The sequence below is a fragment of the Protopterus annectens genome, chromosome 10.part0 (genome assembly GCF_019279795.1).
Source record: "Protopterus annectens isolate FY-2018-M chromosome 10.part0, PAN1.0, whole genome shotgun sequence".
In the NCBI taxonomy this organism is placed as follows: Eukaryota; Metazoa; Chordata; order Ceratodontiformes; family Protopteridae; genus Protopterus; species Protopterus annectens.
The window spans coordinates 878,617,548-878,644,136 of NC_056744.1; the positions used below are offsets into that span (position 1 = coordinate 878,617,548).

The 26,589-nt window shown below is 45.8% G+C and overlaps 1 protein-coding gene across 1 annotated transcript in view; it reads left to right on the forward strand.

Moving 5' to 3' along the window:
• Positions 1–26,589, forward strand: part of RPL5 (ribosomal protein L5) — a 363,001-nt gene that overhangs the window by 108,799 nt on the left and 227,613 nt on the right. The window contains exon 4 of the mRNA XM_044085678.1: positions 25,773–25,907. Coding sequence (XP_043941613.1) covers positions 25,773–25,907 — 135 coding nt within the window. The remainder of the gene's footprint in view (positions 1–25,772; positions 25,908–26,589) is intronic.

The following is a 26,589-nucleotide window of genomic DNA, read 5'->3' on the forward strand; positions in this document are numbered from 1 at the left end:
CGGGTCCTCCAAGAGAGGAAGAATAAATTGATTTTAAAAGGGATTATCAAACCTAGTTTTGAGGAGGCTTTATCTTCCTCCTCTTCTCCCTCTAAGAAAAAGAAATCATCGGCTCCGGCCAGCCCGTCGGAACCGACCTAAAAAATCTCGGCAGGCTTCTCCATCGGCTCCACGGACTTTGGAGCCGAGGGCGGAACGGTCTGCCTCGATGCCTCCAGCCTCGACTCCTCTGGCTTCGGAGCCGACGGCTGGAGCTTCGAGAGGCGGGTCACCTTCATCGGCTCCACTGATTTCTGAGCCGATGAGAGTTGCCCGCTCAGACTCTTTCCCCTTCGGCGCCGAAGACCTCTTCGGCACCGAGGGAAATTACAATGGAGTCTCCTTCGGCACCGATATTGATCGAGACAATTAGGAGCCGGTCCCCCAGTCCTTCGGAGCCGGTGGAGAAATCTACTCGGACCCGTTCGATCTCCTCCCGGTCTTCCAAGATGTCTGATTCGGACATTGACAGGGTGCTCCAAAGGCTGTTTCAGTCTCCAGTCTTCCAAAAGTTAGTTTTGGCTCCAGCCCAGTCTGCTTTGGAGCCGATGGTCCACCCCTTAGCCTTGGTTCCTCCTCCAACAGCCTCGGCACCGTTGGAGTTGGTGCTGGTGGAGCCAATGGAGGTTTCCGGGTCGGCTCCGACCCTTACTCCTACCCCGGCCTTCGGGTCGGAGTTCGGTACACGGACCTCTTTGGTCGGCCCCGGGGGTGACGCTTCGGGACCGATGTTTTCGGTTCCGAGCCTCTCTCTCGGTGCGTCGGCTGCGGGAGTGTCGTCTGCTGTTATGGCTTTGGGGGTCGGACCTTCCCAGGATTCTGGGGGTCCAGCCTTTAGAGCCATGAGGAGTGCTTTGGCCAAATCTTCTTTGGCTACCTCCACCGTCTCCCCGGCAACTTCCCTAGGCACGGAGACTGGTTCCTTTGTAGTCCCCCTGTCTCAAGACAGCGGAGCCCTGGGGCCTGAGGTCACCCCCATTGGGGGTCCCCCTCTTCCTGGAGGTCCCTCTGAAGAGTCTTCGGAGGAACCCCCAATAAAAAAACAGTGCAAGAGGAAGCACGTCGACTCCCCTGACGAGTCCCTCACCTCGGACACCGATCTTGATGATGCGGAAGGGTCCCCCAAGTCATCCTCTGATGAGGTCTCCTTTGCGGACATCTTGGAAGTCCTCAAACGAGGCGGCTGGCAGACCAAACCCCCTTCCTCTGACGAGTCGGTGTTCCTCAAGGCCTTCGGGGCTCAGCCCTCCGCCTCCTGGGTGTCTCCGCCCTTCGACGAGCTTCTAGATTTGATCTCTCGAAGGCCGTGGGAACATCCAGACTCTGTGGAACCGGTGCCTGCTCGCCCTAACAAATTTTTGTCAGCGCCCCCGGAAAAGGAATTTCTCACCAAGGGTGTGGCTGTAGATGCTCTGGTGGTGGCATCTGCTACCCAGCAAGATGTGGCAGAGGCTTCGACGTCCGTCCATCCTCCTAATAAGGAGTCTAGGAGCATGGACCGGTACGGGAAGCGCACCCTTACTTCAGCAGCCTTTACCTTAAGGTCTCTGAATTACCTGACGCACTTCACTAGACTTCAGAGGGATCTGATCAAGGAACTCTCAGATACCCTCTGTGGTAACCTACCTGAGCAGTTGGCCCAGACGGTTAGCTCTCAGTTGGCTACTCTTATCGTCTATATCGAACTCTGCCATGAGGCTCATTTCGTATGCAGCCGAGGGGGCGAGTAGAGCGGCGGGTACGGGTGTTGCTCTACGGAGACAAGCCTGGCTCTGCCTGTGTCATTTTGCGGAAGCCTTCAAGTCTTCCTTTGCCGAAGCTCCCTTTGATGGGTCCTCTTTGTTTGGATCCAAGGTAAAGGACACCTTGACCCGCTGTGAACAAGAGGGTAAGACTTTGACTGCTGTAAGGGCACGGTTTTCCTCTCCCTTTCGGCCTTATCCCAAGGCTAAAAGAGGAGGGAAAATGTGGTTCCGTAAATCTCAGAAGACTTACCCCTCACAGCAGGACGATCCCCCTTCTAGAGGCAGAGGAGGTGGAAATTTTTCAGGAAGACGCTGTCCCAGAGGCGGCAGAGGCCCCCGCAACACTGGAGACCGCGAGTCCTTTCGTGGCTCTTCAACCTTTCAGCATCCCTGAAGGATTGCCCGACTGCGCAGCTCCGGAGCCAGTCGGGGGTCGTTTTTCGAGGCACCTAAAGGCCTGGGAGAGTATCACTCTGGACCGATGGGTGCTCCGAATCATCGCCGGAGGTTACGTCATCCCCTTTTCGCACCTCCCCCCCGCCATCCAGGAAAATCCCGGACCCGCCACCCAGTCAACGGGATATTGCAGCCATCGAAATTTCAAAGCTGCTTCAAAAAGGAGTCATCCAACCGGTCCCCTTAGACCAGACCGGATTAGGGACTTACTCGAAATTATTTTTGGTGCCAAAAAAGACTGGGGACTTGAGGCCCATTTTGGATCTCAGCAACCTAAATCGTTCAGTCAAGAAGTCCAAGTTCCGGATGGTCACCTTAAAATCCATTCTCCCGCTACTGGAGAAAGGTGTTTGGATGTGCTCCATAGATCTCAAGGATGCCTATTATCACATTCTGGTAGATCAGGCGTCCAGGAGACATTTGCGCTTCAGCCTGGGAGACACTCATTTCCAGTTCTGCGCACTGCCCTTTGGTCTCACCACAGCCCCCAGGGTGTTCACCAAATGTTTGGCGGTGGTGACTGCTCACCTGAGGAGTCTAGGATTCCAGGTGTTTCCGTATCTAGACGACTGGCTCCTAACTGCCACCTCCAGGCATCTACTATTACAGAACCTAGCAGCCACTATATCTCTAGGCACCTCCCTAGGAATCGCCTTCAATTGGGCAAAGTCTGTGTTGCTGCCATCTCAGCGCATACGGTTTATCGGGGTAGACATAGACTCAAAGCGAATGCGGGTCTATCTTCCTACAGAGAGAATAGAAACATTACAATCTCAAGTCCGAGCATTGCTCTTCAAATGCCGAGCCCCAGCAAGGATGGTCCTACAACTGTTGGGTTCCATGTCGGCTACCGTTCTCCTGGTCCCCTTAGCGAGATTGCACATGAGGATTCTCCAGTGGCTCCTGTCGGTCCAATGGTCGTATCAGGATTTTCCTCTCAGTCACCACATTATAATCATGGAGACGTGCAAACAGGACCTCCGTTGGTGGCTCCTCTCCTCCAACCTGGATCAGGGGCAACCCTTCGTTGTTCCTCCTCCAGTGGCCACTTTGACTACGGACGCCTCCCAGACAGGGTGGGGGGGACATTACCTGGGCAGGTCAGTCCAAGGCAAGTGGCACCCCCACGAGAGTTCCCTACACATCAACATACTGGAAATGAGGGCGGTGCTTCTATCGCTTTAAGCACTACACAGCTACCTCCCCCAGGGTATGATTGCCGTTCAGTCCGACAACATGTCAGTAGTCTGGTTCCTGAACAAGCAGGGAGGGACCAGGTCCTACCCCCTTTGCAGAGAGGCCATGTAAGTATGGAATTGGGCTGTTGCAACCAACCGTTTCTTGGTAGCAACTCACATTCCGGGGAGATCCAATGTGATAGCCGACAGACTGAGCAGAACCATTCTCTCCCCGCACGAGTGGTCTCTGAACGACAGAGTAGCATCTCAGATGTTCAGAAGATGGGGAACTCCTTGTTGCAACCTCTTTGCAACTCCCCTCAACACGAAATGTCTACAGTTCTTCTCTCACCCCGGTTCCGGGGGGTTTCCCCAAGGACGCCCTAGTCCAAATTTGGCCCACCGGCCTACTGTACGCCTTTCCACCGGTTCCCCTTCTTCCCAGGGTGATCCAGAAAGCGATTCACTTGCAGTGCAAGATGATTTTAGTTGCCCCATATTGGCCTCGTCAAGTCTGGCTGCCATTTCTTCGGAAATACGCACTCGACGGTCCATGGTTCCTGGACCAGATTCCAGATCTCTTGACCCACCAGTCGGGACAGCTTCACCAGTCCCTTCACTCTCTGAGGTTAACAGCTTGGCTCCTCCACTTCCGACTATAGTCAGGAACCAGGTTTTGGACTCAGAAGTCATACGTATCTTGTCCTCGGTCCACAAGAACTTGACTAAGAAGATGTATAATAGTAAATGGAAGAGATTCGCCATTTGGGCCCAACTCCGGGGATTAGATCCCATTACTGCCCCGGTGGCTGAAGTTTTGAAATTTTTAGCTTCCTTATTCAATCAAGGTTCTTCGGTCTCTACCATTAAGGTTCAATTAGCAGCTATTTCTAATTTTCATGAAAGTATAGACCCACCTTTGAGCAATAAGTTGTGTAAAGCCTTCATGAAAGGTGCTGGGCTGCTACGTCCTCCAGTTTCTCATCCTGCTCCACCGTGGGATCTTAATTTCGTCTTAGGTGCTTTGACCTCTTCCCCTTTCGAACCGGCAGCAACTTCTGACTTGAAATTTCTTTCCTGGAAGACTGCCTTTTTGGTGGCAATTACATCAACCAGAAGAGTTTCGGAACTTCAAGCCCTATGTGTCAAACCGCCGTACCTGGTTTTTCACAAGGATAGAGTATCCCTTAGGCCTAATCCATCATTTGTTCCCAAAGTTTGTTCTAGTTTTTGTCTTCAACAGTCCTTGGAACTTCCAGTTTTCTTCCCCAACTACTCAGACAGAGCAGAATATATCTTCCACTCATTGGATGTTCACAGACAATTGCATTTCTACTTGGATAGGACGCACCAAACACGGAAAACAGATTAGTTGTTTGTGTCCTTTTCAGACGTTAAATTGGGCAAAGCCATCACGAAGGTCACTATTGCCAAGTGGATCAGAGACTGTATCAGTCATATTTATTTTCTTTCTAATAGGGAGCTTACAACCACTGTGAAAGCTCATTCTACAAGGGCTATGGCTACTTCAACAGCCTTTCATTCCAAGCTTGCCATTAGTGACATTTGTGCTGCGGCTACTTGGTCCTCTCCTCACACCTTTATTTCTAATTACAAATTGGACATGGCATCTCGGGGGCGAGCTTCCTTTGGTTCCACAGTTCTCAGGAGTGTTTTCCAGTGAGCCACCCAGGAATCGGGTGCTAGGGACGCTGTCCCATCAGTACAGAATGTAGGCGAGATAGGATCACATAACATCTTTTAGTTATGTACTTACCATAACTTTAGATGTTTGGGATCCATCTCGCCTACATTCCTAATAACCCACCCTCCTTCCCCCTGCCTTGGAGATCAGAAGAGACCGGACGGTTAGAGTTCGACCGTTTCATCTTCAAACATCTGGCAGTGTTATATCAGCAGTACATTTATGTGTGCGGACAAACAAGATCTGGGGAATTAGTGGTGGTGCATCCTGGGATATAGAATAGCTCAGCCAATAAGAGACTTCGCTCTATATTATAGCGTGCCGAGTCGGAGCCGAGGATCGGCTCCGAACCCATCAGTACAGAATGTAGGCGAGATGGATCCCAAACATCTAAAGTTATGGTAAGTACATAACAAAGTTTTTTTCAATAATCCTACACACATCATTTGTATTGGCATTATAGGTGGTAGTAAATCTTAAAACATTATTACCCATTACCTTATTTACTTTAATTTCCACTGCCTGTCCTATGTGTTCCAAGGGTAGAGAACCAAAAACTGGTTTATATAAATTTCTTCTATCTTGTACAACCTGTTCATAACTCATATTCACATCCCTTAGAAGGTACCCATTTTTAACAAATTCTTCCTTCATTTTCATAGTCTCCTCTAAAAAGACATCAATCCTCACTTGTTAACCTACTTACCCTTATTAATTGTGATTTTAAAATACTTTTATATACATGTGCTGGATGCATGCTAGCTGTATTTAGGTACCTTGCTGTATGTACATCCTTTCTGTGTACCATTGTCTGCAGTCCATCAAATTTCTTATATAACTTTACATCCAAGAAAACTGTTATCTGCAGAAAAAATCATTTTAAACTTAAGAAAATTTGTTGTAGTATTTAGGTACAAAAGAAAGCTTTCCAATTCTAACATGGTGCCAGTCCACACGAAAAAACAATCATCCACAAACCTACAATAACAATCCAAGAGGTGTTTATACTCATTATTTGCATTCAAGATGTATTGTTTTTCACATACATACAGGACTAAGTTAGCAAACATATTAGCCACAGATGTACCCATAGCTACTCCTGTTAATTGTTGGTATGGAGTACTATCAAAAATAAAAATATTTTTAGTCAAAACTAAATCTAATAGAAGACAAATATTCTCTATTTCACGTGCTTGTTGGATGGATTCCATTATTAGCAAACTTCTTATTGCCTCGATCCCATATTCTATTGGAATCACCGTGAATAGGGATTCTATGTCAAGTGTAACCAATAAGTACTCCGCTCCACCTTTTTCGTTATTCCAAGTATCAAACTTTTCCAAAAAATGTATCGTATCTTTTAATATTGTTTCTCATTTAGGTATATACCTAGCAAGTACATTTTGTAAATACCTGGAAATGGGTTCAGTCACCCAACCTTTACCCGACACAATAGGTCTTAAGGGTGGGTCACTCATGGATTTATGTATTTTAGGTATTCCATAGATCTGTGGAATTTTAGGGCATGTTACTGTAAAATAAGTTAATAAATCAATAGTAATGTCCTGGTTTAATTGCATATCATATAACACTAGATTCACTTGAGAAACATGATTCTTTACATCCATAAATGTTATCTTTCTAAAAGTACATGTATCTGACAAAAAATCTTTAAATTTATTCATATACCATGACTTATCCATCAAAACAGTAGCCCCACCCTTATCAGCTTGTTTTATTATAGTACTTCTAAACTTCTGACAGACCACAGAGGGGCAAATACAGACACCCAAGGGGCAGAGGTTAGCCACAAGGCTCTTACAATCCTCGACAATGGGGTGCCACAACCCAGAAAGGTGAAGACAGGTCTCAAACTTTCAGAAGACAATCACAATGACGTACCCCTCAGACTGCCAAGCAAATCCCTCTTGGCAGCTCCCTTGGGAGGAAAACTTGCACTTTTTGCAGGCAATTGGCACATCATCACAAAAGACAAATGGGTCCTAAATATTGTATCTCAAGGATACAGGTTTCACTTTCACACTTTTCCAAGGATAAAAGGAATGCCAAACCTGCACCAAATCAATGGGCAGAGGCTCAAAGACAAATTACAGCACTCATGGGCATGAGAGCCATTCAGCAGGTTCCTACACAGGAGCAAGGACAAGGATTTTACTCAAGACTTTTTCTAGTTCCCCGAAAGGACAAAGCCTGGAGACCCATTCTGGACCTTTCAATTCTAAACGCATACCTGGAAGTACCCAAATTCAAGATGCTCACACTACAGCAACTTCTTCCCATGCTGGGCAAGAAGGCTTGGCTAGTAACGGACTTCAAGGAGGCATACCTGCATGTCCCTATCAGACAAAATTGCAGAAGATACCGCCGATTTATAGCAGGTTCAACTCATTACCAATTTTCTGCACTGCCCTTTGGCTTATCTACTGCGTCCTGGGTCTTTACAAAATGCCTGGCACCAGTAATTGCATACTGCAGACAAAGAGGAATTCAAATATATCCATATCTGGACGACTGCCTTATTCAAGCAGAAAGCAAGGACATTCTTTTAAAACATCTGACGTTTGTAAAAAAAACCTACCAAGTTGCCTAGGGTACACAGTAAACGAAAATAAGTCAAAACTAGTGCCCTCACAAGACATAATATTCCTGGGTGCCAGCTTAAATACAATGGCTCAGATAGCTTATCTCATGCCAGACAAGCAAGGACAACTGACTCACTACTTCAAAATGATGGCAACAAAGACCAAACTCCCTGCAAGAAAAATTCTGCAGGCCTTGGGATTCATGGCATCTTGCATACTGCTAATTCCATATGCCAAACTGCATATGAGGAAATTACAATGGCACCTGAAAAGCGTATGGACTCAACACAGCCGTAGCGTGGAAACAATAATACCAATCATTCCCTGCCGTCAACATGTTTCTATGGTGGGCTCAGGCATGTCACCTCAAGGGTCAGCCTTTCACTTTACCCACAGCCAGGCAAACTATAACAGATGCATCGGATTACGCCTGGGGAAGCACACATGGCAGGACAGTGTATTTAGGGCAAATGGTCTGCAGATCAAATGCATCCCCACATCAATCAAAAAGAGATGCTAGCTGTACAAAATGCCCTAACAGCTTCAAGGACCTCCTACATCCAGGACAACTTCTAATAAAGACGGACAACACCACAGTGATGTGGTACATAAACAAGGGGCACACATTCCTACCCCCTATGCAGGCAAGCAGTGACCTTGTGGAACACAGCACTGACCTACCAAGTTCAACTTCAAGCACAATTCCTGCCAGGAAAGAAAAATACATTGTGAACTAAGCAGGAATATCATGGATCCTCACGAGTGGAAACTAGATCCACAAGTATTCACAATGATAAAAAAAATGGGGGAGCCCAGACATAGATCTGTTTGCCTCCCCCCAAAACTACAAATTACGGAACTTTTGCACAAGGACATACAACACACTAGCTTGGAAAGTGGACGCCCTCTCATTCAGTTGGAAAACATTAACAGTGTGCGCCTTTCCTCCACTGCCTCTTCTGGCAAAGGTGCTTTTGAAAGCCAGATTAGAGAGGCCACAGATGATGCTCATTGCTCCAGACTGGCCACGCCAACACTGGTATCCAGTATTAAGGAACATGGCTCAAGGCCCACCATGGATTTTACCTCAAATTCCTCACCTGCTGACTCAGCAAAACAATCGGATTCTACACAGCCAGCTCAAGACTTTAAATCTGGCTGCATGGCAGATTACCTAAACAACCAGTCAGCATTTCTCTCTAAAGCTGTTATGGATGTCATTCTGGAAGCCAGGAGACCCAACACCAGGAAAACCTACTCAGACAAATGGAAAAGATTCTGCGCCTGGAACCAGGCTAAAGGCCAAAATCCTCTTGTCCCAAATATTCCACAGATTCTGCATTATTTAACTGAGATGTTGCACAAAGGCCTTTCCTTTTCATCCCATTAAGATCCACGCTTCAGCTATTTCAGCTCATTACAACACGGATCCTCCCATATTTTCACATCCATTACTAAGGCAGTACCTCAGAGGGGCTAAGAACATAAGACCGCCCCGGAGAGCACCAACACCAACTTGGGACCTCAATTTTGTTTTGGAAAAACTTGCACTACCGCCTTTCGAACCAGCTTTTGCAGACAATTTACAATTTTTATCATGGAAAACTGCTCTGCTGCTAGCAATAACTTCGGCACGAAGAGTCTCCAGAGCTACAGGCTCTAATGGCAGTGGAGCCTTTCATCAAGACAGAGTCTCTTTACGAACTAATCCTTCCTTTATGCCAAAGGTGGTATCCAGTGTGGCTCTAAACCAAACCATTCATTTACCCACCTTTTATCCAAACCCCCAGAATAAAGGGGAAAGGCTCCTACACTCTTTGGACATTCACAGGCAATTACGTTTTTTACTTGGATAAAACTAAGGCTTTCAGAAAATCTGACCAACTCTTTGTATCTTATGCTGCAGGATCTCAAGGTAAGGCTCTCTCTAAACAGACCATTTCAAAATTGATAGGACATTGTATCCGTTTCTGCTACACACACCTTGGGAAACCTGTACCTGGTAACATTAGGCCCCATTCCACCAGGGCTACAGCAACATCAGCAGCCTTCCTCAGAGGGGTACCAACCAAGGATATTTTGGAGGCTGCAACTTTGAGTTCAGTGCACACCTTCACCAAGCACTACCACTTACCTCTATACTCAAAAACCAGAGCTGGCTTTGCCACTGTAGTTCTGCAGGGCCTACTAGCTTCTCCAAACCCTGTTTAGTACCAACCACCCAGCCTTAGCTTTGGGATTTAACCCAAGTGTGATGACTGCAGCAGTGTAACACAATGAACATAGTACAGATGTCCTTCAAGGATGCATCTGCAGTCCTTACATATAGGTTGTCCTGCCTCAGGCAGCCCTTCGGTCGGCTGGATTCCAAAGTATGGGTCTGGCGTCGGCTGACGTCGCCCCCTCCCCGACGTCAGAGCGCCTGGGGTATAAAAGAGTCAGCCGACGCCATCTTCCTCAGTCTTTCTTGCCGCGTGGTGCCCGAAGCAGAAGCAGTTCGCAAGTGCCGGTCGGCCAGCTCCTGTAACTTCAGCTACCGAAGACTTCAAAAGCTAAGTACCCCGCTAGGGACTCTTTCTTGCCTCAGCCGATGTCGGATCAAACGCTTAAAGTTAATAATTGCTTAACTTGTGGGAAACAAATACGTCATAAGGATTTCCATTCTTACTGCCTCCCCTGCTTAGGCCCAGACAACGACGTCTCGGCCTGTATAGCCTGTGCCTCCTTACACCGACGCACTCTTGGGCGTCGGGCGGAGTTTGCAGAGGAACTTTTTGGGGCTACTTTTTGTTACAATATGCCGTCGGAGACTCCGACTTCTCATTTAGCCAAAAAACGGAAGGACAAGGACCGACGCACGTGGACCGTGGTTTCGGCTGAAACCACGCCTAGGCCTACCGCGAGTGTCTCTGTTTCGGCTGAAACGAGTCCTTGGTGCTTCCGACCACCGAAACCGCACAACCGACAACCTCGGCCCCGGAGGCCTCTTCTGAGTCAGTTATAGAATTTCCTTCAGAAACCGGTGTTCAGGAAACTTCTGACACCATTGCCCTAGACAAAACTACACCATCTCGTGGAGCAGTCAGGCCTCCTGCATCCATGTCCATAAAGGCATTCACTAGGGCTAAAGCTGCAAAACAACCAAAATCTCTGACTCCCAAGGCTATTCCTCAGGGATCCACTACAGGTTCACAGATTTTAAGTTTAGCTGAGGACCTTATTTCCTTAATTAGGGGCTCTCAGCCACACCCGGACAGGGGCTCTCAACCTCCTCTAGACATAAGGCCCAGGGTTGAGCCCACTGATCCCCAGTCCTCAGATGACGCTTCAGATGGCTCTGTTCTTTCAGACTACCAGGAGGAGGCCTTTATGGCCTACGAGGATTCTGATGCAGAGGAATCTATTCCCTCTGCCTCCCCTCCTGAAGAGCTGTCCTTTGGGGAGACCCTTCACTCCATGAGAGAGCATTTCAAATGGCAGGGCCAGGATTTTTCTGATTCCAGGAAGAGATTAAGGACCTTTTTGCATTTACCTCAACATAGACCTTTGGCTATTCCCCCTGTTTTGAATGTCATTGATGATGTGTACTCTGAGTCTAGCATTACCCCTGACTCCCTTCCTCCGGCCCCTGTCAAACCAGATAGGTACTACAGGGTCCCGGACTCACATCTTTTTCTTTACAAGGCCCACTCGGCTGACCCCAAAACTATTTCCCAGGGCCCTAAAGGGGTTGCAGCTGCCACTACTAAAAACCCACTCCCCTCTGAAAGAGAGTCCAGGGCTTTAGAGAGATGGGGTAAAGAAGTGTGTACTTCTGCTACTCTTTCTATGAGGGCATTAAATTGTCAATTTCATATGATACAGTACCAAGAGTATTTGTTAGATGAATTGCATAAGAAACTGTCTTCACCTGAACCCCTAGATCGCAAGTCACTTCAGGATCTGGTACATAACTCCAAGCAGGTTAGCAACCATTTCTTGCAGTGTGGTTATGATGCATTGGAAGCTTCATGTAGGTCAGCAATGACAGGTGCAGTCATATGTAGGCATGCTTGGCTGAAGGAACAATCTCTGCCAGATCATGTTAAAGCAAAGCTTCTGGATGCACCACTGGAAAAGCAAAAGTTATTTGGTTCCACTGCTCAGGAGGTCTTAAAGAAATTTGAGGAAAAGGCTAAATCTGTGCAAACAGTCAAAGATTTTCTCCAGGTCCAACCACCAAGATTCAGCAGAAATTGGCCCTCTAAGAATTGGTCCTTTCCAGATAGAGAGATTTAAAAGAGGAAAGAACAGGCGTGCCAGAGGTAGAGGGCAAGCTAGAGGCTCCTACAGAGGACTGCAATGGCAGCCTCCTAACCAGAGAGGTAGTGCAGGACCTACAACTACTGCACAGGGACAGACTCAATGACTTTACCTTGACCCCGCCAACCAGGGCTCAATTGGAAGCACCTTTGGGCGGAAAGCTATCCTTATTCTCAAAAAATTGGCACAGTATTACAAGGGACAAATGGACACTGCAAATAATAGACAAAGGATACAGGTTCCATTTTCATACATTACCAAAAAGAAAAGGCATGCCAAACCTGCCACCGAATCAAAGGGCAGAGGCTTTAAAACAAATTTCCAACTTATTGCAAATGAAAGCTATAGAAAAGGTTCCTCTCACAGAACAAGGCCAAGGATTTTATTCCAGACTATTCCTTGTCCCAAGAAAAGAAAAACAATGGAGGCCTATTCTCAACTTGTCCGCACTGAATACTTACCTCATTGTGCCAAAATTCAAAATGCTGACCCTCCAGCCATGTTGGGCAAGGGGTCTTGGCTGGTAACTCTAGACCTCAAGGAGGCATACCTGCATGTCCCTATCAGACAAAGTTGCAGAAGACACCTCAGATTTCTTGCAGGTTCAGAGCATTACCAATTCTCAGCATTGCCCTTTGGCTTATCTACTGCGCCCAGAGTATTCACGAAATGCCTGGCATCAGTAATTGCACACTGCAGACTTCAGGGGATTCAAATATACCCATATCTGGATGACTGCCTTATACAAGCGGACAGTCAACAAACTTTGGTAAAACACTTGAATTATGCCATCTGCCTACTTCAGGCTCTGGGATATACAGTCAACATTCACAAATCGAGACTTGTTCCATTCCAAAGGATAACTTTTTTTCTGGGTGCGAAATTAGATACAATCACCCAAATGGCTTTTCTCACGGAAGAAAAACAAAGACAACTACTGGATTACTTCAAAAATCTGACAAGACAAACTCAGCTGACTGCAAGGAAAATCCTGCAGGCCCTGGGTTACATGGCATCTTGCATTCTTCTAATTCCGCAAGCAAGGCTACATATGAGGAAACTACAATGGTACCTAAGGAGTTTATGGTGTCAGCACAGTCACAGCCTAGAAGCCTTGATACCACTCATCCCATGCCTTCAAAAGGAATTTCTGTGGTGGGCTCAAGCAAGCCAGTCAAACGGGGGTCTGCCCTTCAGCAAACCAGTAATCAGCCAAACCATTACAACGGATGCTTTAGACCATGGATGGGGAGCACACATGGAGGGCAGATGCATTCAAGGACTATGGTCACAGAAAGAATTGCACATGCACATAAACCAAAAGGAAATGCTGGCGGCGATACATGCAATAGAGGCCTTCAAACATTTTCTGCATCAAGGACACCTTCTAATAAGGACAGACAATACCACAGTTATGTGGTACATAAGCAAGGAGGTACCCATTCCTACCCTCTTTGCAGGCTGGCAATGAATCTTTGGGAACTTTCCCTAAAAATCAATATAGAGCTGCAATCCCAGTTTGTGCCAGGAAAAGACAATATACTGGCAGACAGCCTAAGCAGAAATATCATGGATCCTCACGAATGGATGCTGCACCCGGACATCTTCCTTCAGATAACACAATCATGGGGGAGGCCGGACATAGATCTTTTTGCCTCCCACCACAACCATCAGCTGAATAAATTCTGCTCAAGGACATACCACCCACAAGCATGGAAAGTGGACGCCCTCTCTTTCAGCTGGAATACTCTAACAGTGTATGCATTCCCACCACTTCCATTAATGACCAAGGTCTTACTGAAGATCAGGACAGAGCAGCCCAAAGTTATTCTGATAGCCCCGGACTGGCCCAGACAGCACTGGTGCCCACTGTTAATGAGCTTGTCACGCATGAAACCGTGGCCTCTACCACTATGGCCACTTCTTCTGACACAACACAATTACAAAACTCTGCACTCCCGCCTGAAAACCTTGCAGCTGATAGCCTGGAGAATACCTTGACTACTCACCAGGATAAACTATCCAAGACAGTGAAGGACATCATCATGGAAGCTCGCCGGCCTTCCACAAGAAAGGCATATGCAGCCAAATGGAAAAGATTTAGCACTTGGAGCACCACAAAGGGCCTATATGCGACAGTGATGAACTTGGCACATATCCTGGAATACTTGGCAGAAATGCTCCGCAATTGCCTTTCTTACTCTTCCATAAAAATTCATGCTTCAGTAATTTCAGCAGAATACAATACTGATCCACCTGTCTTCTCTCATCCTCTCCTGAGGCAGTTTCTAAGGGGAATTAAAAACATCAATCCTCCAAGGAAACCATCAGTGCCTACATGGGACCTTAATTTCATGTTGGAAAAATTAACTCTACCTACCTTTGAGCCAGCAGCATCTTCAGAACTACAGTTTCTGTCTTGGAAGACTGCCTTCCTTCTGGCCATAACCTCAGCAAGAAGAGTATCTGAGTTGCAGGCCCTCATGGCAGTACAACCATTTCTTATTTTTCATCAGGACAGAGTCTCACTGAGAACCAATCCTACATTCATGCCAAAGGTGGTATCCAGGGTATCCCTGAACCAAGCTATTCACCTGCCTACCTTCTTTCCAAATCCACAAAACAAAGGGGAGAAACTTCTGCATACTCTGGACATTCACAGACAGTTGCGATGCTATTTGGACAGAACTAAGACTTGCAGAAAATCTGACCAGCTATTTGTAGCATATGCTGCTGGTGTACAAGGAAAAGCAATTTCCAAACAGACAGTTTCAAAATGGATAGGGAATTGCATTCGATTGTTACTCTTTTCATGGCAAGACTGTGCCAGCTAACATTAGACCTCATTCCACCAGAGCCACAGCCACCTCCACAGCCTTAAGAGGGGTGGCTACCAAGGACATTTTAGAAGCTGCTACATGGAGCTTCGTGCATACGTTTTCCAAACATTATAACTTACCCTTATATTCCAGATCCAGAGCAGGCTTTGCTACGGCAGTCCTGCAGGGCATTTTAGCTACACCATCCTTTTATTAGATCCTACCACCCCCAGTTTAGCTATGGTATTCTACCCATATGTAAGGACTGCAGATGCATCCTTGAAGGACATAGTACAGTTTTGTACTTACCATAAATGTAGATGTCCGATAGTATGCATCTGCAGTCAGGTTTTCACTCCCTCCTTCCCCTCTGTGGTATTTCCTGGGTACTTATCCCTCTTACAGCTAGCTGGGGTTATCTATTATGGTGTGTTTGTTTTATATTACTGTGCATGTTTGGAATTTTTATTTGCATCTTTCCAAATTTAGCCTTCCTTAGAGGGCAGCTGGCATCTGGGGCAAGAAAAACTGAGGAAGATGGTGTCGGCTGACGCTTTTATACCCCAGGCGCTCTGACGTCGGGGAGAGGGCGACGTCAGACGACGCCGGACCCATACTTTGGAATCCGGCCGACCTAAGGCCTGCCTGAGGCAGGACAACCCATATGTAAGGACTGCAGATGCATACCTATCGGACATCTACATTTATGGTAGGTACAAAACTGTACTTTTTGTACCTGCCATAAATGTAGATGTTAGACTGTTCACACTGCTGCAGTCCAGGTTACCCTCCCACCATCCCCTCTTCTTACCTGGGTTTTATCTATACCTCCCTTTTTATACAATCTATGATGTATTTCTATATGGTGTATTTGCTTACAGCTGTAGCTATTGATGTCCTTCAAGGATGCATCTGCAGTCATCACATATGGGTTGTCCTGCCTCAGGCAGCCCTTCGGTTGGCCGGATTCCAAAGTCTGGGTCCGGCGTCAGCTGAAGTCGCCCCTTCCCCGACGTCAGAGCGCCTGGGGTATAAAAGCGTCAGCCGACGCCATCTTCCTCAGTCTTTCTTGCCGTGTGGTGCCTGAAGCAGAAGCAGTTCACAAGTGCCGGTCGGCCAGCTCCTGTAATTCAGCTAAACCGAAGACTTCAAAAGCTAAGTACCCCGTTGGGGACTCTTTCTTTAATAATTGCTTAACTTGTGGGAAACAAATACCTCATAAGGATTTCCACTCTTACTGCCTACCTTGCCTAGGCCCAGACCACGACGTCTCGGCCTGTTCCGCCTGTGCTTCCTTCAACCGACGCACTCTAAGACGTCGGTCGGAGTTTGCAGAGGAATTTTTTGGGGCTAGTTTTGCTTATAAAATGCCTTCGGAGACTCCGACTTCACATTTAATATAGAAACGGAAGGACAAGGACCGACGCACGCGGTCCGCGGTTTCGGCTGAAACCACGGCCAGGCCTACCGCGAGTGTCTCGGTCTCTGCTGAAACAGAGTCCTTGGTACTACCGTCCTCCAAAACCGTACAACCGACAAGAGGCCACTACTGTATCGGTTGTTGAATCTCCATTGGAATCTGGTGTTCAGGAACCTTCCGACACCATTCCCTTTGACAAAACTACACCAGCACGTGGTGCAGCCAGGCCTCCGGCATCCATGTCTATTAAGGCATTCTCCAGGGCTAAAGCTGCTAAACACTCAAAATCTATGCCTCCCAGGGTTATCCCTCAGGGACCCACTACAGGTTCTCAAATCCTTAGTCTAGCAGAGGACCTTATTTCATTAATTAGGGGCTCTCAGCCTCATCCGGGCAGAGGCTCTCAACCTCCTACAGAAAAAAGGCCCAGGGTTGAGCCCTCTGATCCCCTCTCCTCAGATGAGGCCTCTGATGGCTCTGCTCTCTCGGACTACCAGGAGGAGGCTTTTCCGGCCTACGAGGATTCAGATGCAGAGGAATCTATCCCTTCGGCCTCCCCTCCTGAAGAACTGTCTTTTGGGGAAACTCTGCACACTATGAGGGAGCATTTCCAATGGCAGGGCCAGGAATTCTGATTCCAGGAAGAGATTAAGGACCTTCTTGCATTTGCCTCAGCATAGACCTTTGGCTATTCCCCCTGTCTTGAATGTCATTGATGATGTGTACTCTGAATCTAGCACAACCCCTGACACTCTCCCTCCGGCTCCTGCCAAACCCGACCGGTACTACAGGTCCAGAATCGCACCTTTTCCTTTACAAGGCCCACTCTGCTGATCCAGAAACTATCTCCCAGGGCCCTAAAGGGGTTGCAGCTGTCACTACAAAAAATCCACTCCCCTCTGAAAGGGAGTCCAGGGCTTTAGAGCGATGGGGTAAAAAAGTGTATACTTCTGCTACCCTTTGTATGAGGGCTTTAAACTGTCAATTTCATATGATACAGTACCAAGAATATTTGTTAGATGAATTGCATAAAAAGCTGTCTTCACCTGAACCCCTAGATCGCAAATCACTTTAGGATCTGGTACATAACTCTCAACAGGTTAGCAACCATTTCTTGCAGTGTGGTTATGATGCATTGGAAGCTTCATGTAGGTCAGCTATGACAGGTGCAGTCATACGTAGGCATGCTTGGCTGAAGGAACAATCTCTGCCAGACCATGTTAAAGCAAAGCTTCTGGATGCTCCACTGGAAAAGCAAAAGTTATTTGGCTCCACTGCTCAGGAGGTCTTAAAGAAATTTGAAGAAAAGGCAAAATCTGTACAAACAGTCAAAGATTTTATGCAAGTCCAACCACCAAGATTCAGCAGAAATTGGCCTTCCAAGAACTGGTCCTTTCCAGACACGGACAGATTTCAGAGAGGCAAGAACAGGCGTGCCAGAGGTAGAGGGCAAGCTAGAGGCTCCTACAGAGGACGTCAATGGCAGCATCCCAACCAGAGAGGTAGTGCAGGGCCTACAACTGCTGCACAAGGACAGACTCAATGACTTTACTTTGACACCGCCAACCAGGGCTGAATTGGAAGCACCTTTGGGCGGAAAGCTTTCCTTATTTTCAGAAAATTGGCACATTATTACAAGGGACAAATGGACACTACAAATAATAGACAAAGGATACAGGTTCCATTTCCACACATTACCGAAAAGAAAAGGCATGCCAGATCTGCCACTAAATCAAAGGGTAGAGGCTTTGAAACAAATCTCCAACTTAATGAGAATGAAAGCAATAGAAAAGGTTCCTCTCGCAGAACAAGGCCAAGGATTTTATTACAGACTCTTTGTTCCAAGAAAAGAAAAGCAATGGAGGCCTATTCTCGACTTGTCCGCACTAAATACTTATCTCATTGTGCCAAAATTCAAAATGCTGACTCTACAGCAACTCCTTCCCATGCTGGGCAAGGGGTCTTGGCTGGTAACTGTGGACCTCAAGGAGGCATACCTGCATGTCCCTAACAGACAAAGCTGCAGAAGACACCTCAGATTTCTTGCAGGTTCAGAGCATTATCAATTCTCAGCATTGCCCTTTGGCTTATCTACTGCGCCCAGAGTATTCACGAAATGCCTGGCATCAGTAATTGCACACTGCAGACTTCAGGGGCTGCAAATATACCCGTATCTGGACGACTGCCTTATATAAGCGGACAGCCAACAAATTTTGGTAAAACACATGAATTATGCCATCTAACTTCTTCAGGCCTTGGGATATACAGTCAACATTCACAAGTCAAGACTTGTACCATCCCAAAGAATAACTTTTCTGGGTGCGGATCTAGACACAACCACCCAAATGGCTTTCCTCACAGAAGAAAAACAAAACCAGCTACCGGATTACTTCAAAAACCTGTCAAGACAAACTCAGCTGACTGCAAGGAAAATCCTGCAGGCCCTGGGTTACATGGCTTCTTGCATTCTTCTGATTCCTCAAGCAAGGCTACATATGAGGAAACTCCAATGGTACCTAAGGAGTTTATGGACTCAGCACGGTCACAGCTTGGAAACTTTGATACCACTCATCCCATGCCTTCAAAGGGAATTTCTGTGGTGGGCTCAAGCAAGCCAGTCAAACAGGGGTCTGCCTTTCAGCAAACCAATAGCCAGCCAAACCATAACAACGGACGCTTCAGACCACTGATGGGGAGCGCACATGGAAGGAAGATGCATTCAAGGACTATGGTCACAAAGAGCTACGCATGCACATAAACCAAAAAGAAATGCTGGCAGTGATACATGCAATCGTGGCCTTCAGGTTATTTCTACGTCAAGGCCACCTGCTAATAAGGACAGACAACACTACAGTTGTGGCACATAAACAAGCAAGGAGGCACCCATTCCTACCCTCTTTGCAGACTGGCAATGAATCTATGGGAACTTTCCCTGACTCTCAATATACAGCTGCAATCCCAGTTTGTACCAGGAAAGGACAATATACTGGCGGACAGCTTAAGCAGGAACATCATGGATGCACACGAATGGATGCTGCACCCAGACATCTTCCATCAGATAACTCAATCATGGGGGAGACCGGACATAGACCTCTCTGCCTCCCCACACAATCATCAGCTGGACAAATTCTGCACAAGGACATATCACCCACAAGCATGGAAAGTGGACGCCCTGTCTTTCAGCTGGAGAGCTCTAACAGTGTATGCATTCCCACCTCTTCCATTAATGACCAAGGTCTTACTGAAGATCAGGGCAGAGCAGCCAAGAGTGATTCTGATAGCTCCGGACTGGCCAAGACAGCACTGGTACCCATTGCTAAAGAGCATGTCATGGACAAACCCATGGCTTCTGCCACAATGGCCGCTTCTGACACAGCACAATTACAAAACTCTACATTCCAACCTGAAAACATTACAGCTAGCTGCCTGGAAAATACCTTGACTCATCACCAGGATAAGCTATCCAAGAGAGTGAAGGATATCATCATGGAAGCTCGCAGGCCTTCCACAAGAAAGGCATACTCAGCAAAATGGAAAAGATTTCACACCTGGAGCGCCTCAAAGGGCCTAGATGCAACAGTTACGAACATGGCGCATATCCTGGAATATTTAGCAGAAATGCTCCACAATGGCCTGTCTTACTCTTCCATTAAAATTCATGCTTCAGCAATTTCAGCAGAGTACAATGCTGATCCACCTGTCTTCTCTCATCCTCTGCTAAGACAGTTTCTAAGAGGAATTAAAAACATCAATCCTCCAAGGAAACCACCACTGCCTACTTGGGACCTTAACTTCGTGTTGGAAAAACTAACTCTGCCTCCCTTTGAACCAGCAGCATCTGCAGAACTACAGTTCCTCTCTTGGAAGACTGCCTTCCTTCTGGCCATAACCTCAGCAAGAAGAGTATCTGAGTTACAGGCCCTCATGGCAGTACAGCCATTTCTTATTTTTCATCAAGACAGAGTCTCATTGAGAACCAATCCTTCATTTATGCCAAAGGTGGTATCTAGGGTCTCATTAAACCAAGCTATTCACCTGCCTACCTTCTTTCCAAATCCACAAAACAAAGGGGAAAAACTTCTGCACATCCTGGACATACACAGACAGTTGCGCTACTACTTGGACAGAACTAAAAATCACAGAAAAACTGGCCAGTTGTTTGTAGCATATGCTGCTGATGCACAAGGAAAAGCAATTTCAAAACAGACAATTTCAAAATGGATAGGGAATTGCATTCGTTTTTGTTACTCCTTTCATGGAAAAACTGTGCCAGCTAACATTAGACCTCATTCGACCAGAGCCACAGCCACCTCCACAGCCTTCTTAAGAGGGGTGGCTACCAAGGACATTTTAGAAGCTGCTACATGGAGCTCCGTGCATACATTTTCCAAGCATTACAACTTACCTTTATATTCCAGATCCAGAGCAGGCTTTGCTACGGCAGTCCTGCAGGGCATTTTAGCTACACCATCCTTTACATAGATCCTCCATCCCCAGATTGGCTATGGTATTCTACCCATATGTGATGACTGCAGATGCATCCTTGAAGGACATAGTACAGTTTTGTATCTACCATAAATGTAGATGTCCGATCGGTATGCATCTGCAGTCAGGTTTACCCTCCCTCCTTCCCCTCTGTGGTATTTCTTGGGTACATTCCCCTCTCATAGCTAGCTGGGGTTATCTATTATGGTGTATTTGTTTTTATATATGTATATATTTTTGTGCATGTTTGGAATTTATTGCATTTCTCCAAATGTAGCCTTCCTTAGAGGGCACCTGGCATCTGGGGCAAGAAAAACTGAGGAAGATGGCGTCGGCTGACACTTTTATACCCCAGGCGCTCTGATGTCGGGGAAGGGGCGACTTCAGCTGACGCCGGACCCAGACTTTGGAATCCGGCCGACCGAAGGGCTGCCTGAGGCAGGACAACCCATATGTGTTGACTGCAGATGCATACCTATCGGACATCTACATTTATGGTAGGTACAAAACTGTACTTTTTCTACTTATGTATTTTACTTGGGATTATGTATTGCCTTCCTATTTGGGGGCACCTGACATATATATATATATATATATATATATATATATATATATATATATATATATATATATATGACGCCGGACCAAGACTTTGGAACTTAGGCCGGCTGCGGGACTGCCTGACGGCAGATAACCCAAGTGTGATGACTGCAGCAGTGTGAACACTCTAACTTCTACATTTATGGTAGGTACAAAACTGTACTTTAACCATCCTGCTTTCAAAGGGTCAGATCAGCAATTGTGTGAAGGACTGATTTTATTATTTCAGGCCTACTATACGTTTTGAAAGCAAATGTTTCCCATAAACTGCTTTGCCTAAAATTTTCCTAACATGGCATTACGTTTTTCCCATTTTTTTCAATTCTGGAGATGTGGTTATTTGGTAGTCTGCATTCCCCCTTTGTATGTGGTGGATACAGAATTTGTGCCAAAGTAAGAATTGATTCTTCTTTTTTTTTTTTTTTTTTTGTCTCTTTAGTTCACTGAAGTGTAACAACTTAAGCAGGTGCTGCAACTGTCTTCTAGCTCATTTAATATTAATGTGCATTTATTTCCTTTAACTTCTTTCTGTCTTTAATTTCCCTTTTTTTTTTTCTCGATTTGGTTTTGGTAGTGCACTCTGTTTTTGTTTGACACTTAATGGTGGATAGCTAAGATAGTTTGTTTTTTGCCTCCATTGTGAGTTTGGATTTTTGCCCCCCCCCCCCCCCCTTCCTGATTCCAGTGTATAGTTTACTTGTTCTGGACATCACTGTAGAAATTTTTACTTTTTTTTATATCCGGTTGGGTAAGTGAACTTGGCAGAGAACTTCTTCAAGGCTTGACCCATGCCAAAAGGCAAAGCAAATTGAAGATAATTTACACTTAAGTGCATTTGCCAAGTTTATGATGAATTTCCAAAGTGGGAGTTAAATGGAGAAGTTGGCAGACTATAATAGCACACTAGCATGTGTCTACAGTTGACTGTAGTATCAGTAATAGTATTTATACAAAAAAGCTGTAAAATCTTGATTAATTCAAGAAAGTAAGTAGGGTATGCAAGTATGCATATGGGTAAGTAGGGTATGCAAGTATACATATGGGGGGGGGGGCATGCATCTATGAACAACCTTGCTGTGTGTGTGTTTCTCCATATTCTTAAAGGATACGCACACCTCTAGACTGGTAGCCCAGCACAATGCATCCAATATACTTAAGGTACAACTAACACTGGGTCAGACAGCGATAAAAGTCCTAGCCTGCTACAAAACCCCTAAACGTGTCCGTAGACTCGCTCCAAACCCCTAAACGTGTCCGTAGACTCGCTCCAAGTTCCTAAGCACCCTGGACTTTATCAAGGTCCAACCCAGTACTCTCTCTTACTGGGTGACTTCAACAACCCTCCCATAAATTGGGAAAGCTGTTTGGGAACCAATGTACAGGCCCAATGCTTTCTGTAATTTATCAGTTCCAATGCCTTGGACCAGCTCATTCTGACCCCCCACTAGAGGAAGCAACATCCCTTGACCTGGTTATCACCAACATGGGAAACAGTTGTCTCCCACCTATAGTAAATTCTTCCCTGGTTAAATCTGACCACAAACTGATCACTATGGAAATCTCCATTTCTCCTACATCCCCCACTCAGGTGACCACCCTGAAAAGTTTCTCTAAAGCCAACTTTGGGCTCCTAAAAACAGAGGTGGCTAACTTCTCAGCACCCATGCTAATGGAAAATAGCTGCATGACTGCCACATCGTATACCAGTGCACTGTACGAACTTATACACAAATGTATGGACCTTGCCATGCCTAATAGAATTAAGACGCTCTCCTCAAAAAAAAAAAAAAAAAAAAAAAAAAAGCCAATCTGGTGGTCCCCAGCCGTCGAACTTTAAAACAGAAGGAAGAAACTCTTGCAGAATAAGATTAAGTCAAAAGACTGGAAAACTCCCTTATCAAATCCTTCGAAGCCAGCTATGAGGACAGAACTGCATCTGACACCAAAAACGACCACAAAGCATTATGTAGCTGTATCCTAAACGTCAAAGGCAGTACCCAGCTTTGCTCTGAGTTATTTCACAATGACACCACCTGTATTGAGCCAATAGGTATAGCAAACATACTGGCCGACAGATTCAGTGCCAACTTTACCCCCCTCCCACAAGGACCCTATCACAATACCAGAAGAAAGCCTGGTACCCACCATTTCTGCGGCACAGGTAATGGCTGCATTGTCCAAAGCCAAGAATACAGCATCTATGGGACTTGATAATATCCCTGGCTGCATCCTACATGAGCTACAAAACAAATGGGCACCACACCTGTGTGCCCTGTTATGTCACAGCCTTACCTCAGACTATGTCCCTAATAAATGGCGCACTGCTACAGCCATCTCACTTTATAAAGGGGGAGCAATTTCAGACCCTGGGAACTATTGACCAATTAGTCTGACTAGTCGGGTATGCAAAGCTATGGAGCACATCATCATGGACCTGTTTAACAAAGATGTAGGCCATCTTCAAACTCTTGACCCCACACAATTTGGCTTGAACAAGGGGAGATCCTGCCTGGTTGACTTTTTTTTGAGGCAGTCTGTAAGGGTGTGGATGAGGGTAACGCAGTCCATACAGCCTACTTTGACCTGACCAAGGCCATTGATACCATTCCCCACTCAGGTGTCGTTGATAAACTCCCCCAACTAGCCATTAGTCCTTGCATCACTAGATGGGTTGCAAATTGGCTCACAGACAGGACCCACAGAGTGAAAGTTGTGTATTCCAAGGTAGAATGTCTACCAGTCACGTGTGGAGTCGCACAAGGCTCTGTCCTGGGCTCCCTCGTTTGACATCTACTTCTTAGAAGTCCAGGCCAACACAGAAGGACTTTGGCTGACAAAGTTCGCTGATGACTGCAAGCTAGGAGTCAACTCCCCAAGTAATGCAGACATACTATAAAAGGGCCTCTAAAAAAAAACTCTGTTCCCACTTATTACCACTGAAGGGGGCCATAAGAGATCTAGGCACCCAGGTTGACAGCAACCTCAACTTCGACCACATTGCCACTGTGGTCAAAGTCCTAAGTGGCACATCTTATAACCAAAGGTTTCGCATCCAGGAAGAAAGAGGTAATCATCCCTTATTAGACCAGTCATAGAATATAACTCCCCCATTTGGCATGTACCTGGCCAGACACAAACAGCTGCAGAGGCCACTTAAGTACCTCGCAAAAAGGATCCTAGGCCTTAAACATATGTCCTACATGGATCATTCTGGAATCATTCCAGTTGCCCTATTGGATAGGAGCATTGTGAACTAACAGAGCGTCACGGTGCCTGGGCAATTTTTTCGGGCTAGGCTTGTAAGTGCTCCAGGGGGCACTAGCCTAGTATGTACCTATGAACCTATATATAATATTTTTTTTATGGAACTAATTAGAATTTATGGACTGACTTTGTTCAGTTTTCCTTGATTTTCCTGATTGAGTCCAATAAACCAACTGGTATTTCTTTTAGATCTTGCTTATTTTATTGACAGTATGTTGTCTTAGTATCTTTATGTAGCTGCCTCAGGGTTAATCTCGTGTTTCACTAGTTATGTAATGACTGTGTTCCATTCCTTTTGCTTCCTTTTTTGTGCTTTAAAATTGCTTAACTGTTTGCATTGTGGAGACTTCCTCTGTGTTAAGAGCTGTGCTTGTTTGTAGACAAAAGTAGGAGTTTAAAAGTGTTTAATTCATCTTGGGTAGATCTTGGGGCTGCAGGCATTGAAATCGCAAAGTGTAAAATTTTCCCAGAATGTTGCACATCTCCCTTTTATTCCAGGTTGCACTTGTCCAACTTTTTGTTGCCATGCTTGTTCACAATGAATACATTCTGATCCATGCTGCTGGCATCTTTCTGGATTATGGGTTGAGTGGCAAATGTCCTTTGTATGTAAAGGAAGAAATTCTGAAAAGTCAGTTATCGTTTTCCTTTGTTCTCACTGCCTGTATATGTGTTCCAGAAACATTTGGTGTCCAGACAGTTTGGGCCTGCTACTTCCTGTAGCTCAGGATCAAAGTTCTTGTAGTTCTGCACAAATGGGCAAATTCTCCAGAAATACTAGTGGCCATGAAAAAGTTAAAAGCAGTGTGGGTCCACCTCTGCTCTTGTAGAGATTAACCCCCCCCCCCGCCTCTCCAAAATATAATTATGCTAGATGTCTAGCTTTTTCAGCCAGTGTTGAAGCCCTCTGTGGGGCAAGATGTACATCAGCTTTTCCATCATCTTCTGCTGTAGTCAGGACAGTCTCCTGATAATGCCCCCCACCCGCAAAATACAGAACTGTAAAATTTGTCACAGCTCGGTGATCTGCCTAATGGTGTACTGTTTTGCATAGGTCTTTGCCAGCTTGAGAAATTTTAAATGTATAGGGTTATTTAACTTCATTTAAAGGTCTGTTTTATTGTTTCTTGTCACTTCCTCTCTCTCCTTTTTCTAGATTGCATATGCAAAGATAGAAGGGGATATGATTGTTTGTGCAGCATATAGTCATGAACTTCCCAAATATGGAGTGAAGGTTGGACTGACAAACTATGCAGCGGCATATTGCACTGGCCTGCTTCTGGCTCGTCGGGTAAGTTGCTTGGTTTTGCATAATACATTGGGTAACCATGTCTTGCATTTGGCCTAAATTATTCAGAGCAGAGTAAATGTGCCACTTTCTAAACAACAAATTAGATTTCTATGTTCTTCATTGTTAATATCTGAATTGGGTTTAAAAAAAAAAAAGTTTAAAAAGGTGATGGAGTAAGAGAGCTTTAGCAGTCCAAAGAGATCTAAAGTTCTAGGAATATGCACACTGGAGTAAAGAAAAAGCTAGCAATTTTTTCAACGAGGGACACGACTGGGCGAGAACTTTTGAAGGTGGTGACTTTAACCAGTTCAACTCTTATTTCAGTTATTTTTAGTCGTAGAATTTAGCCTGGCATTAATTTTTCCTGAATTATCCTGGTTCCTCCCATAATCCTCAGAGGACACTTCTTTCAGCTACATTAGATGTTGAGACTCAGTTGGCCCTAGGTGGTCATCATTCTTTAGGTTTTATTGTACCATTTCTTCTAGTTTTTGTGGCCTCTAAATCTGTGCTTGTAAGGACTGCCTCTGACATGCTACTGTTGAGACATGCCCTTTCTCTTGTGTTAAACTCTGTGGCTCTTGAGTGACCCAGCCCTTTTGTACATTTTAACTTTGGAAGCTCCTCCCTGTCATACTATCGTACATTAGAATTTCTAAGTTGGGAGAACCCCATTAGTCTG